This window comes from Polypterus senegalus, unplaced genomic scaffold, assembly GCF_016835505.1.
Source record: "Polypterus senegalus isolate Bchr_013 unplaced genomic scaffold, ASM1683550v1 scaffold_1159, whole genome shotgun sequence".
In the NCBI taxonomy this organism is placed as follows: domain Eukaryota; kingdom Metazoa; phylum Chordata; class Cladistia; order Polypteriformes; family Polypteridae; genus Polypterus; species Polypterus senegalus.
In genome coordinates this window covers 8,639-21,433 of record NW_024377934.1, presented here as the reverse complement: position 1 = coordinate 21,433, position 12,795 = coordinate 8,639, and the positions used below count along the sequence as shown (strand labels likewise).

General features: G+C 39.7%; 1 protein-coding gene and 1 long non-coding RNA gene across 2 annotated transcripts; both read right to left on the bottom strand.

Annotated features, from left to right (window-relative positions):
- Positions 1-3,163: 3,163 nt before the first annotated feature.
- LOC120519510 lies at positions 3,164-3,945 on the bottom strand. The gene is made up of 3 exons (XR_005631557.1): positions 3,506-3,945; positions 3,304-3,420; positions 3,164-3,230 (listed from the first exon to the last, which is right to left on the bottom strand). It is a non-coding gene; the product is annotated as an uncharacterized LOC120519510 (long non-coding RNA).
- Positions 3,946-11,399: 7,454 nt separating this feature from the next.
- Positions 11,400-12,427, bottom strand: LOC120519509 (putative nuclease HARBI1). The gene is made up of 2 exons (XM_039742492.1): positions 12,239-12,427; positions 11,400-12,188 (listed from the first exon to the last, which is right to left on the bottom strand). The coding sequence occupies exons 1-2, from the start codon at positions 12,425-12,427 to the stop codon at positions 11,400-11,402; spliced, it is 978 nt and encodes a 325-aa protein (XP_039598426.1).
- Positions 12,428-12,795: the final 368 nt, after the last annotated feature.

Below are 12,795 nucleotides of genomic sequence, written 5' to 3'. Positions count from 1 at the left end.
GGGGTGCACATTCCTAATTACATATACTGTAAGTCCTTACAGGGTAAATCCTGGTTCTGGGCGGTGAAGATTGTGTACAACAGTTCTTTGCCAGATACCGTCGCCCCAAGTATCATGGCTATACCTTCATAGCTCACAATTCAAAAGGTTACGATGGGTACTTTTTAATGAAGTATCTGCTTGAAAATGGTGTGAACCCTAGTGTTACTACTCAAGGAAATAAGCTGATGTGTTTCACAGATGATGGTTATAAATTACGTTTTATAGATTCTTTGAATTTTTTAACAATGAAATTGAGTGCCATGCCTAAAGCCATGGGGTTTGAAGCCGCAAAAGGTTATTTCCCCCATTTCTTCAATACGGCTGAAAACCAGAATTATATCGGTCCCTACCCCGAACCTGAATGCTACGGTGTTCAGAGCATGATGACCAAAGAAAAGGAAGAATTTTTTACCTGGTACGACGGGGTCAAGCATGGTATTTTTAATTTTAAAGAGGAGATGGCTTTTTATTGTAAAAATGACGTCGAAATTCTTAGAACAGCGTGCATTAAATTCAGAGACGAGGTCATCAAAATTGGCAACATTGACCCGTTTCAATGCATGACCCTGGCATCTCTATGTATGGCCATGTACAGGCAAAATTGCATGCCTCCAAAGTCTGTAGGTATAATTCCTTCTGACCATTACAGTAGTAGTCAGAAAAACTATTCGACGCTCTATTCAATGGTTATTGTATCTCTGTGAAACAGAAAAATTGAACATACAACACGCTCTAAACCTTGGGGAAGTAAAGAAGGGTTCCTTTCATCTTGACGGCTATGCCGTAGTTAAAGGTGTTCCGACGGCCTTTGAATTTGCTGGTTGTTTTTATCACGGCTGCCCCGAATGTTATGATTTAAACAGTACCCATCCTTTAACCGGTATGACTTGTGCGGCTATGTATCAAAAGTTTGAGAAAATTGGAAATACTTAGGACAAAATTTAATCTAGATGTGCGAGTGCTCTGGGAGCATTCTTGGGAGAGTATGAAAAAACAAGACCTCGGGCTACAAAGTTTCTTAAAACACTGTGATTTCCCTCAACGTATACAACCCAGGGACTCTTTGTTCGGCGGACGTACCAACGCCATAAAATTGTACCACAAGGCGGTGGGGGCCGAACAGATTCACTATTATGATTTCACTAGCTTGTACCCGTTTGTGAATAAAACAAAAATGTACCCGGTCGGTCACCCCACTATCATTTTTCAGCAGTTTGGGGATCTCGGGCAGTATTTTGGATTAATTAAAGCCACCGTCCATCCTCCACGTGGTCTCAATTTTCCAGTCCTGCTCTGAAGTTTATACGCTTCACGCATGCATAACGGGGGGCTTTGCCTGTACCGGTCCTCCATTAGGCTAAGCAGACAAAAGGCAAAACAGAGCTGATTCCCGTAATTATAAGAAATAATTAAATGCTTCATTTTCTTTCTGACTATTTCATGGTTGAGTAGAGATGATACCTTGCGGGCGCCATAAGCGCCCCCACTAGGTGACCGAACAATCTGAGTGACTAGCATCAGAGACTCATCAGCCAACACACTTGCATGACTCTGAAGAAGATTCTCTATCTGCTGAAGAAAACCGTCTACATTAATATTAGAGCCAGTCAATTGTATAAAAACGCTGATAGGTAATGAATCGGCACGCAATTCTAGCTGTACGACATCTTGCGGATTTAAAGTTCCTGAAAAACTATCCAGAATTCTTTGCAACGTCTCATGAATACTGTTAAACACCTCCTCGTAAGACTCTAGTTCATAGGCATCTGCGAAATTTAAGGGGTGTCTTATTTCAGTGTTGTTAAAAGCAGGTCTGTCGATCTGTTGAAAAATGTCCGGACCGTCATTACTAGAGACAGCAGAGGGCCCGGCCATGCCCAAAGTAGACGAGGGTGAAGGTTTAGATACCACAGAACCACCGGACATGACTGGCGCGATTGAAGAAGTTGAAGGGGTAGCTGCAAGCGGCTGTGTAATAGGGGCTGATGAAGCGGTGACTGGAACAGGGGGCAAGACTGAAGCAAGGGGAGCTATTGGAGCAGAAGTGGAAGCTATGGGACCAGAAACAGAGGAGCCAGTGATTGGGACAGAGGGGTTACAGGGGCCTACTAAAGTAGACGGCTTGGCCCCAGAGGGGCTAGCTGAAATAAACGAGACTGAAGCAGAGTGCCCCAAAGGGGTCATGACTGGAGCAGAAGTGGGAGCTACAGGGCCAGAAACAGAGGAGCCAGTGCTGAGGACAGAGGGGGTACAGGGACCTACTAAAGTGGGAGCTACAGGGCCAGAAACAGAGGAGCCAGTGCTGGGGACAGAGGGGTTACGGGGACTTACTAAAGTGGAAGCTGTGGGGCCAGAAACAGACGATCCAGTGATGGGGACAGAGGGGCTAGCTGAAATAAACGAGACTGAAGCAGAGTGCCCCGAAGGGGGCATGACTGGAGCAGAAGTGGGAGCTACGGGGCCAGAAACAGATGTAGCCAAGGGAGTAACCGAGACTGATGTGGCCATACTGTGAGAGGGGGGGGCATTTACAGAACCCGACATATTTGTTAAACCATGACCCGTTTGAGCATTCACATTCTCGTTCAAAGACCGCTGAACCCTTTCTAACAAGTTATTTAATGTCTGCATCTCATCTGGGGTGGCTACTGGACGTAGGGCTTCTAAAAGGCTGTCAAGCTGGTCAAAGTCGATGGGAGTGGTAACAGGTGAAGGGGCTCTCATGGTCGCTATTATATTATTCATTTGGAACAGGTTTTGATTTTGCCAATTAATATATTCCAATTCATTAAAATATCGGGGTGGTGGAGTAGGCATTTTTGGGGGCCGAATCGAAAAGGTGAGCTCATCCGACATGTCATGCAATAAACCAACATTTTGAGCACCGCTCCCAGCATCCAAGTCCTCACTTGCACGCCTTTTGCCAGACATTATTTGGGTAACAAGTTTTCTAAAATAGCATACAATAAAATAACCTTTTCACGTATATCCGGAGACAGGGGTAAAAGGTCCGGTAATGCACTTTGAAAAATCAACAGCACTCGTTCGATTTCCGCCTTCAGCTCAGCAGCTTTAGCAGCGGATCCAATCTTTCAGGCTCACCGATTATTTGGGTGAGAAGTCCGGTGATGATGCAAACGGCGGTGATCCCCCGAGTATCTGAGTCAGTAAGCCAGGAGAGGCTGGTTCTGAAAAAACAAGCAAGACTAAGTTTTCTTTAAAATAAACATTTGTTGCGCTCGCACAAATAATTCAACTTACCGGGCGGCGTGAATGAGATGTTCAATAATAGACTGTCCGAGAGCCTTTGCGCCGATTCTAGATGCTGACTGGAAACTTCGGAAGAAAACCCGCTCTTTGGAGGCGTCGAGTATTCTGCTAAAAAGTACATATTTAACCCCAACGCCCCTATTTTCTTCCCCACACACACACAAACGCGCCCTGAGTTGAAAGTGATACTTACTTTCTGGGGACTCTTTGGCTGAGGCAGGATTTTTATTCTCAAAAAGGCAATCTGTTTCAGCTATTAAATCCTCCAATTGCGAACTAGTCAGTTTTAAAGAATCAAACAGTTCACCCTCCGATTCTAAAATATAAAAGACTAGGTTTGTACGTACTTAAAGACCATTGCATTAAAAAGTAATCAGCCGGAACATTCTTATAAAAGTAATTAACATTTAAAAAGTAATACGTTTGTACATACTTAAAGACGTTAAAAGTTTTAAACCGGCGCGGTCTTATAATCAACCTTTCGATTTATAAAAGGTTAGTCTGTATAACTACTATAATTAGGGTTAGGGTTATTTGTACTTAAAGGCGTTAAAACAAAATTTCGATTTATAAAAGGTTAGTCTGTATAACTACTATAATTAGCATGAAATGTACATTACCAATAAAATAATTTGTACATAATTTGTACATACTTAAAGACGTTAAAAGTTTTAAATCGGCGCGGTCTTATAAACAATATTTCGATTTAAAAGTACGGCCGAAAGAAGATCTGACTCACTTTTTGAACAGCCAACAGGCCAGAAACTACAGCCTTCTGAAATAAGAAAAATAATTCATTTATAAACTCGGGGCATTACGACTAGATACAGTTTTTTCATTTAAAAGCAGAAAACATACCTCCGAGTGAGAGGCTGCTTTGAGATTGCTCTTCGTCGCTGGAACTATCTGATTTGAAAGCGGATATAGAAGAAAATCATTTCAACAGTTTGATGAGACGGGCGTTAACGGCATATATTTCTATAATCTACACTTACCCTCAACCACAAAAGTATTTTTTGCCAAGCCAGCCATTGCGGAAGAAAAAGCGAAAATGCCTACCTTATGGCAAGATCTTGGAGACACTCGTAATGTTTGAATAGTTATTGTAGTAACACAGCGAAGCCGAACACTTTATGCGGCACCTAGGGACCCGTAACGCCTTGGAGGGGCGGAGCGAAAAGCGCGGGACGTTTGTGAGAAAGCTCATAGGTTCAGAGTTGTTGATGTTCCGCCTCTAAGGGGCGGTGACCCTTTCTAGCGGCAAAGAAGCCTCATTCAAACACATGCCTCTGTAAGGTTCAAATCTAAGCGTATACTTTGTTTTACCGAGAGATCGCCACACGTATTTTAAAGTTAATATACTGTAAATGTGAAATAAAGTCAATTTTGACATTTGCACAATTAACACGGCTAAAATAAAGTAACGGAAAGACCCCATTCTTAGATCGCGACATATATTTTAAAGTTGACATACTGTAAATGTAAAATAAACTGTATTAACACGGCTAAAATACATTATCAGAAAGAGCCCTTTCTTAGTTCGCCAAGTGTACTGTAAATGTGAAACGATCTCAATTTCGACATTTGCCGATTAACGCGTCATATAGAACCCTTTTTAATAACTCTTCTTGCGAGTTTGTAAAGATCACTGTGAATATAAGAGAGTCGTTAGTGGAAAATATTTCATTTAATATCTTTGTTCTTAGACCATAGGAATGTAAAAAGTTTTGTGCTTAAGTTTGCAGAGCCAGTGCTAAAAAGCGTGTTAAGAATTTTATTAAAAATCAGAAGGAGTGTATATATTCTTAATCGCTTTGATTCGGGGTGAGAATAAGTATTTTACTTATGATATAAAAAAATTGAATACGTTTAAATTAGATTAAGACTTTTGTTAATTGATAACATGAGGGGCGCCGACTCCCTGTGGGGACCTAATTGCTTCAACATCTGTCTAATGCCTAAAACAGCCGGTAAGCATGTAATCGGCAAAGCCCTGGGATCTCACGGTATGGTAAGTAGATGAGACAGGCCGTGATCGATCATATTTGGCGCATTCCGATGGGGGGAGGCACGTAATTTTCAAAGAGGCATTCAGGCATTAGGAGTGGCCATGTATTTTCGTGCTTTTGATTCTAATGCAGCTTATAACGTTTTTAGAAATTTTTTTATATTTATTTTCTTACTATTAGTTTACAACTTAGATGGGAGAGTGAAAATCGTTTTTAGTTAGGGCGTGTCGTGATCTTGTAACTTAGTATGGTTTGAGGGGTGAATATTTCAGTTATGACTGTGCAGGAAAAATAAAGATGCTGCGTGAACTTCTAACTTAGACGCGGAGTGAAAATCGTTTTTAGTTTAGTTTGGTTTGAGGTGGCTGTGGTGAACATCATTTTAGTTATGACGGGGCAGGAAAGACGCGTGTCGTGAACTTATAACTTAGAGCAGAGAGTCCCTATCGTTTTTAGAAAATTGTATATTTTTAGTGGGGTGTTCGAGAGACAGTGCTGAAAAGCGTGTTAAGAATTTTAGTAAAAATCAGAAGGAGTGTATATATTCTTAATCGCATTGATTCGGGGTGAGAATAAGTATTTTACTTTATGATATAAAAAATTGAATACGTTTAAATTAGATTAAGACTTTTGTTAATTGATAACATGAAGGGCGCCGACTCCCTGTGGATACCTAATTGCTTCAACGTCTGGCTAATGTCTAAAGCAGCCGGTAAGCATATAAGCGGAAAGGTCCTGGGATGTCACGGTATGGTAAGTAAATGAGACAGGCCGTGATCGATCATATTTTGCGCATTCCGATGGGGGAGGTACGTTCGTAATTGAAAAACGAGTCTTTTTTGAACCGTGAAATTTACAAAGAGGCGTTTTCAATTACGCCTGTGCCGTGAGCTTAGTTTGGTTTGGGTTGGCTGTGTGGTGAACATCATTTCAGTTATGGGGTGTCGTGAACTTAAAACTTGGAGGTGGAGTGAAAATCGTTTTTAGAAAATTTTATCGTATGGGAGTAGGATTTTTAGTGGTGCGTGTTTTTCTTTGTCCTGCCTACGTTGTGGTTGTCAGCTTGTTGAAGTAAGAAGGAAAGTGAATATAAACCATTGATTAGTTCTTTTATTTGATAATTTACTAACACTTGCCCGTCTGGGAAGGGATATTTATTTTCTTGCAATTAGTTTATAACTTAGAGCGTTGTGTGAATATTTTATAGCGTTTTTATGTAGCCTTACATATGCGTGGCTTTGCACGCGGGATAAGTGTATATTTAATTTTATAATATTAGTTTTGAATCTAATGCTTATAAAATGTGTCCGTGCGTTTATATCTTAGCGGCCTGTGAATATTTTCAGAAAGTTTACACATAGCTATGACGGCAAGACATGTTTGTATTTAATTAATTAATATTTAATTTTGAATCTAATGTTTATAAAATGAGGTCGTGAGTTTATATCTTAGCGCGGGTCTGTGAATATTTTCAGAAAGTTACACATAAGCATAGCTATGACTGCAAGATAAGTGTATATTTAATTTCACAGTATTAATTTTGAACCTAATGTTTATAAAATAAACCCACGTGTCCTAAGATTATAAATACATTTTCATACTTTTATAGTTTCATATTTACATAAATTATATTTTCATAGTTCATATTTTCATATTTTCATAATTTTCATATTTTTCATATTTTCATATTTCATATTTTCATATTTTCATATTTGGGGCGGGGCTTAATGTCATCCATCATATTTGGGGGCGGGGCTTAAAGTCATCAATCAAATTCACACCTCTTTTGACACTAACTATCTATATGTACTACTTACAGTATCTTATAGCATTGAGGAGTTTTAGTTAATATGTAATACATGCTCTGATTGGGTAGCTTCTAAGCCATCCGCCAATAGCGTCCCTTGTATGAAATCAACAGGGCAAACAAACTGAGGAAGCGTGTAGCATAAATTAAAAGACCCATTGTCTGCAGAAATCCGAACCAGCGAAAAATCCGTGATATATATTTAGATGTGCTTACATTTAAAATCCGCGATAGAGTGAAGCCGCGAAAGTCGAAGCGTGATATAGCGAGGGATTACTGTACGTACTTATTTTGGTGGTATGACGCCACTGTCGGCCGCCATATTGAATTTTCCAAAAATCACTAATTCTCCAACTTCCTGTGTCAGTAGAAGGCTGAAATTTGGCAGGCTCATTCCTTACAGCTTACTTACAAAAGTTAAGCAGGTTTCATTTCAAAATTCTATACGTAACGGTCATAACGGTCAACAATGTCCGCCATGTTGAACTTTCTTATTCATGGCCCCATCTTCACGAAATTTGGTAGGCGGCTTCCTGCGATAACCGAAACCGATGTACATACTTATTTCGGTGTTATGATGCCACTGTCGGCTGCCATATTGAACTTTCCAACGTCACTAATTCTCCAACTTCCCGTGTAGGTAGAAGGCTGAAATTTGGCAGACTCATTCCATACAGCTTACTTACAAAAGTTAAGCAGGTTTCATTTTGAAATTCTACACGTAACAGTCATAATGGTCGATAACGGTCAACAATGTCTGCCATGTTGAACTTTCTTATTTATGGCCCCATCTTCACGAAATTTAGTAGGCGGCTTCCCTGCGCTAACCGAAACCGATGTATGTACTTATTTCGATGGTATGATTCCACTGTCGGCCGCCATATTGAAGTTTCCAATGTCACTAATTCTCAAACTTCCTGTGTAGGTAGAAGGCTGAAATTTGGTACTTATTTCGGTGGTATGATGCCACTGTCGGCCACCATATTGAACTTTTCAACGGTCTTTGTTACTTATGGGCCCATCTTCAAGAAATTTGGTACGCGGCTTCCCAACGCTAACTGAATCCTACTTACATACATATATACGTCCATAGCCTGCAGCTCGGTCACCGTGTGAGGCAGCATTGGGTCCCCCATCCCAATGCCTCCGACGTTGTTGGCTGCCTGCCTATATAAGGCCGTCTGTCGCTCCAGTCTCTACATTCCCTTCCTTGCTTCGCCACGGTATTCACATCTCCCTGCTGATAACTACAGCCTTTTTATTTAATCCACGGCTTCTCCCCTGTTTTATTGTTCATTTATTACGATTATAGTTATTGTGTAGGTATTTTAGACTTACTTTATTTTGTTCAGGTACCAATTTCCTTTATCATTCCCACGGTACCCCCATTAACATGTCTATCGAGGTGATCACCATCGATCAAAGAAATGTCACTTACCAAGTGGTTTCCATGCCTGGAGATGGCACCTGCCTTTTCCATTCTCTTTGTTACATATTGCACAGCCATATCAGGCTCACTCTTGATATCCGGAGGAACATTGTGTCTTATGTATTGAATGACTGGGACAGGTTCAAGGTGTGGACTGATGACGGTACAGGAGATAATTATACTACACAGGAGCACTATAAGAGTGAAATGCTTAAGCCCTTCACCTATGCATCTGCATGTGAGTTGATGGCTGCCGCTGAATTGTCCGGTTGTCGCTTTCAAGTGTACCGAAATGGCCAAATATTTTACCGCCAATGCCTCTTAAACATCTTAGATTCACAGGTGACGATTTCAGTAGTGGACACTTTGATGTTTAGAAATGTTTAGACTCTCAAAAGCTGGATGTGAAGTTATCAATGAAACTGGTTGTATACTTACAATGCTTGACAGATGCCGAATGTCTCTTCAACACAAGTCCTACAAATACTGTCGTAATTGAAACAAACCATGAAATTCAAAGCAATTATGACAGCAGCAATCCAAGCTGTGAGATTTGAAACAAGATTACTGTTCACATGGCCAACTGTACGTTGCATGCTCAAGAGTAAGCTCAGCACACAGCTACAGCTTCGTCATATTACAACTGGAGGGCCGAACTGACAACGTGGCATACAAAGAGATCCTTAACAAATAATTATTGGTATTTTTCCTTAAGTTTAAAAAGGTTTAATTTTCTTCTTAATAAAAATTTTAAGGCAGTACTTTGCCTGCGAAGCGCGGGTATTTTGCTAGTATTAAAATAATTCAGAATATTTAAATTTGCACACACCTTTTAAAGGTGCTTTCATAAGAACACAAAAGTCAGAAAATGACTTTATCTGATTTATGACATTTGCATCATTATACTGACATTAGCTGGTTAATAAATGAAGAGTAATTTTAAATCTGCAGGTTAACTTTATTCATATTTCACATATCATATGCTTTCACTTTCCACATCTTCCCCTCTTTTTTAGATTTGCCCCAACTTGTGAAATCAAATTTCTTAAGTTAAGATTATTATTTTAGAATTTTTATTAAACAGCCTTTGCTGAGTTGTTCACAAGTTATTTCACAACTGAGTCCATACAGCAATTTCAAGGCCCACATGAGAGGAGAAAAGTGAAGGGAATTTGTGGGTCCATTTTCCTAGTTAAAAACACCTATGATGATAACGATGATCACGACGTTACATAAATTATCAGATTTTTCTATTGCTTATGCTTGCTTTAGTGAAGTATTAGTAACTGAATTCAACTGTAACTGCAGAAATGAGTCACAGTACCACATTTGCTCCGAATGATTCAATTAATTAAATTGTTTTCTGTAATTAAATATGCTATTTCTGTAGTGATGCTAATCTTGCATCTCTGAGATTATGCATTTATGTTAATACACTGAGGCCCAGTTTCCCGTTAAGGGCTTAAAATAAACCAGGACTAGGCTAATGCTACTTAAATTAATCCACACTAAACAACTGACCTTCTGAGATGTTGCTTAAGTTTGGATTAACTAGTTCTAGACTACAGAGTCTCAGATTAAGGTAATCAAGGACAAGTGAGATCATCTTTTGGAAACCCGATTAGATTAATGGCATGCACATGTGGCTAAGGAGAGGTTGCTATAAAAACCTGGTATGGAATACTTGTAATTCATTAGTCTTAAGGAGTGTGTGGAACAGGAGTCATTACACTTAACCAAAAAATGGATAAAGACAAAAGAAAATGCTCAAAAAACTTCAGTGAATTTGAGAAGACCCTTTTTAAACAAATTGTATCAAACTATCCTGTAATTGAAAACAAACAGCATGATTCAGGTACAGAAAACAAGAAGAAGAAAGCATGGATTTCCATATTGAATGAATTCAACTCAAATGAAAAAGTAACCAAACGGACACTCCAACAAGTTCAGGTATGATTTATTGTTGCCCCATTCTTACAAATCAGTAAATTATAAATGTTTTCATCAATGAAATGTAAAAAGAAAACAATATTATGTAGAACTCCAACTTCAGAGTGTATATTATCTTGTAAAAGTCCTGTGGAAAAACATAAAAATAAACCTGAAAAAAACAACTGCTGCTACGCGTCAAGAGCGTTTCAAGACAGGCGGGGGACTTCCAGTTCCACCAGACACAGAGGAGTTGGGGGACTTGTTGGCTGGGATTATTGAAAGTCAGCAACCCCTGGAAGGTATTCCAGATGATGACCATTTGGACAGTTCAGGTGAGGAATCTTTCAAAGACTCATTTGATAGGACATGTCTCATTTACAGTAACATGTGTTATCCCATCCAACATACAGTAATTAAATGCAAGTCATGTCTTGTAACAAAAATGACGTAATGACCTTTATTGTTGAAGTCAAATGTAATACTAGATTTTTTCTTCCATACAAAGATGACCTGATCTTCACCCAGGACTTAGGGGGCGCAGGGAACAGTCAAGAGGCTTAAATGAATCCATCAGCAGCCAGCACCAACATGCAGCAGCATCCAGTCTCCTGCGGTAGCATTAGTCAGCATCCAGCAGTCTCTAATCCAGGCAGCAGGTCAAGAGGGAAAAGGATGACCATTCATGAGAAACTTGCCATAGAGTTCCATGAATGTAAATTTAAAATATTTAAAAGAAGAACATGAAGTCAAAATGAAAATTCTTCATCTTGAGTTGTCTATGAAAGAGAGAGAGAGATGAAGCAGCAGCAGTGTCAATTGTCTTTGGAACCAAACCTCAGTTAAATAAAAAAAATTTCCTGAAATTTTTTACCTGTCTATGCCAATCATTTATGTATCATTCAAGGCACATTTATGAGAAGTGCTGCAAAGCAAAAGCATCTCTGTAAGCAAGTCCATTTCTGTCATTGGCTAGCTCAGGGATGGGGACATGTTGGTCATCATCATCTTCAATATCAGGGTCTGGGCAGCCGCACCGTTTAAGAAAATTATGAAGCACTGCTGTCGCAATAATAACAATGCAGCACCTCCTAGGTTCAAACCGCAGTGTATTTCGGAGACACTGGAAACGATTCTTCCATACACCAAACATGCGCTCTATTAGCCCTCTGGTGAGAATGTGAGCTTGGTTATAGCGCTGTTGCTCTGGTCTGACTGGATGGGGATAAGGGGTGAACAAGAAGTTTGTCTGCGCATACCCACTGTCACCAAGTAGAATTCCAGAGTGTTGTCTTGCTTCAAACTGAGTATATAAAGAGGAGTTGTGGAAAATCCTTGAGTCATGAGTTGAACCTTTCCAGCGTGCAACAATATTGGAGAACTGCATAGTGGGAGTGCACACTCCTTGTACATTTATTGAAAACCAGTTTTTACGATTTCTGAATTCCTCAGCATCTGCTGTAGAGGGACACTTGATGGGAATGTGGCAGCCATCGATACAACCAATGACTCCAGGGAAGTTCCCATATTCATAGAAATCTACCTTGCAGGTGGCCTGTTCAGCAGCATTTGGGAACTTGATGAAATCCTTTTTCAGTTCACATATAGCACTGCAGACTTTGTGTACTATTTTGCACACTGTTGATTCACCTACACCACACAAATCCCCAGTTTCCCGATGGTAGGTTCCACATGCCAAAACCTTAAGGTAATTAATATTTGTAAGGAAGGAGAAATAGGGGTGCCTCTGACTAAGTCACCTGTAAGCTTGGGCTGCAGCAAACCAATTATTTCTGTTGCATTTTCCTTTGACATACGGAAACGGTCAAGAAAATGTAAATCATCAAAATCATTTAGTGGGTTGCTCCTGTCTTTTAGCAACCTTCTTTCTGGTCTTGGTGGTGGTCTCTTACTGTCATTGAAATAGTCAAGGTAATCCATTTTTTGCTACTGTGGACGTGAGCCTTGAGGCAAGCAGTTTTTAATCTGAGGTTAAACCTGCTTCTGACCAGGTTTAATTTAAGACTTAATTTAGATCTGGATTAGGTCTAATTCTACTTCTAGAAATCCAATTGTTTAAGTCAAGACTAGTGCAAGTCTGAGACTATTGTAATCCATGTGTGAGAAAGCTACTTCAATAAATCCAGGTTTAAAATGACATATAGTCTACGACTAGGCTAAATCCCCGTACGGGAAACCGGCCCTGAATGTCTTATGACTAGAGACATTTATCTTGTACTTCTAAAATTTAAGAAAAGTATAGCCAATGTGGAAATTTTAAAACACTATTTTTGAATGATGTGTAGTTG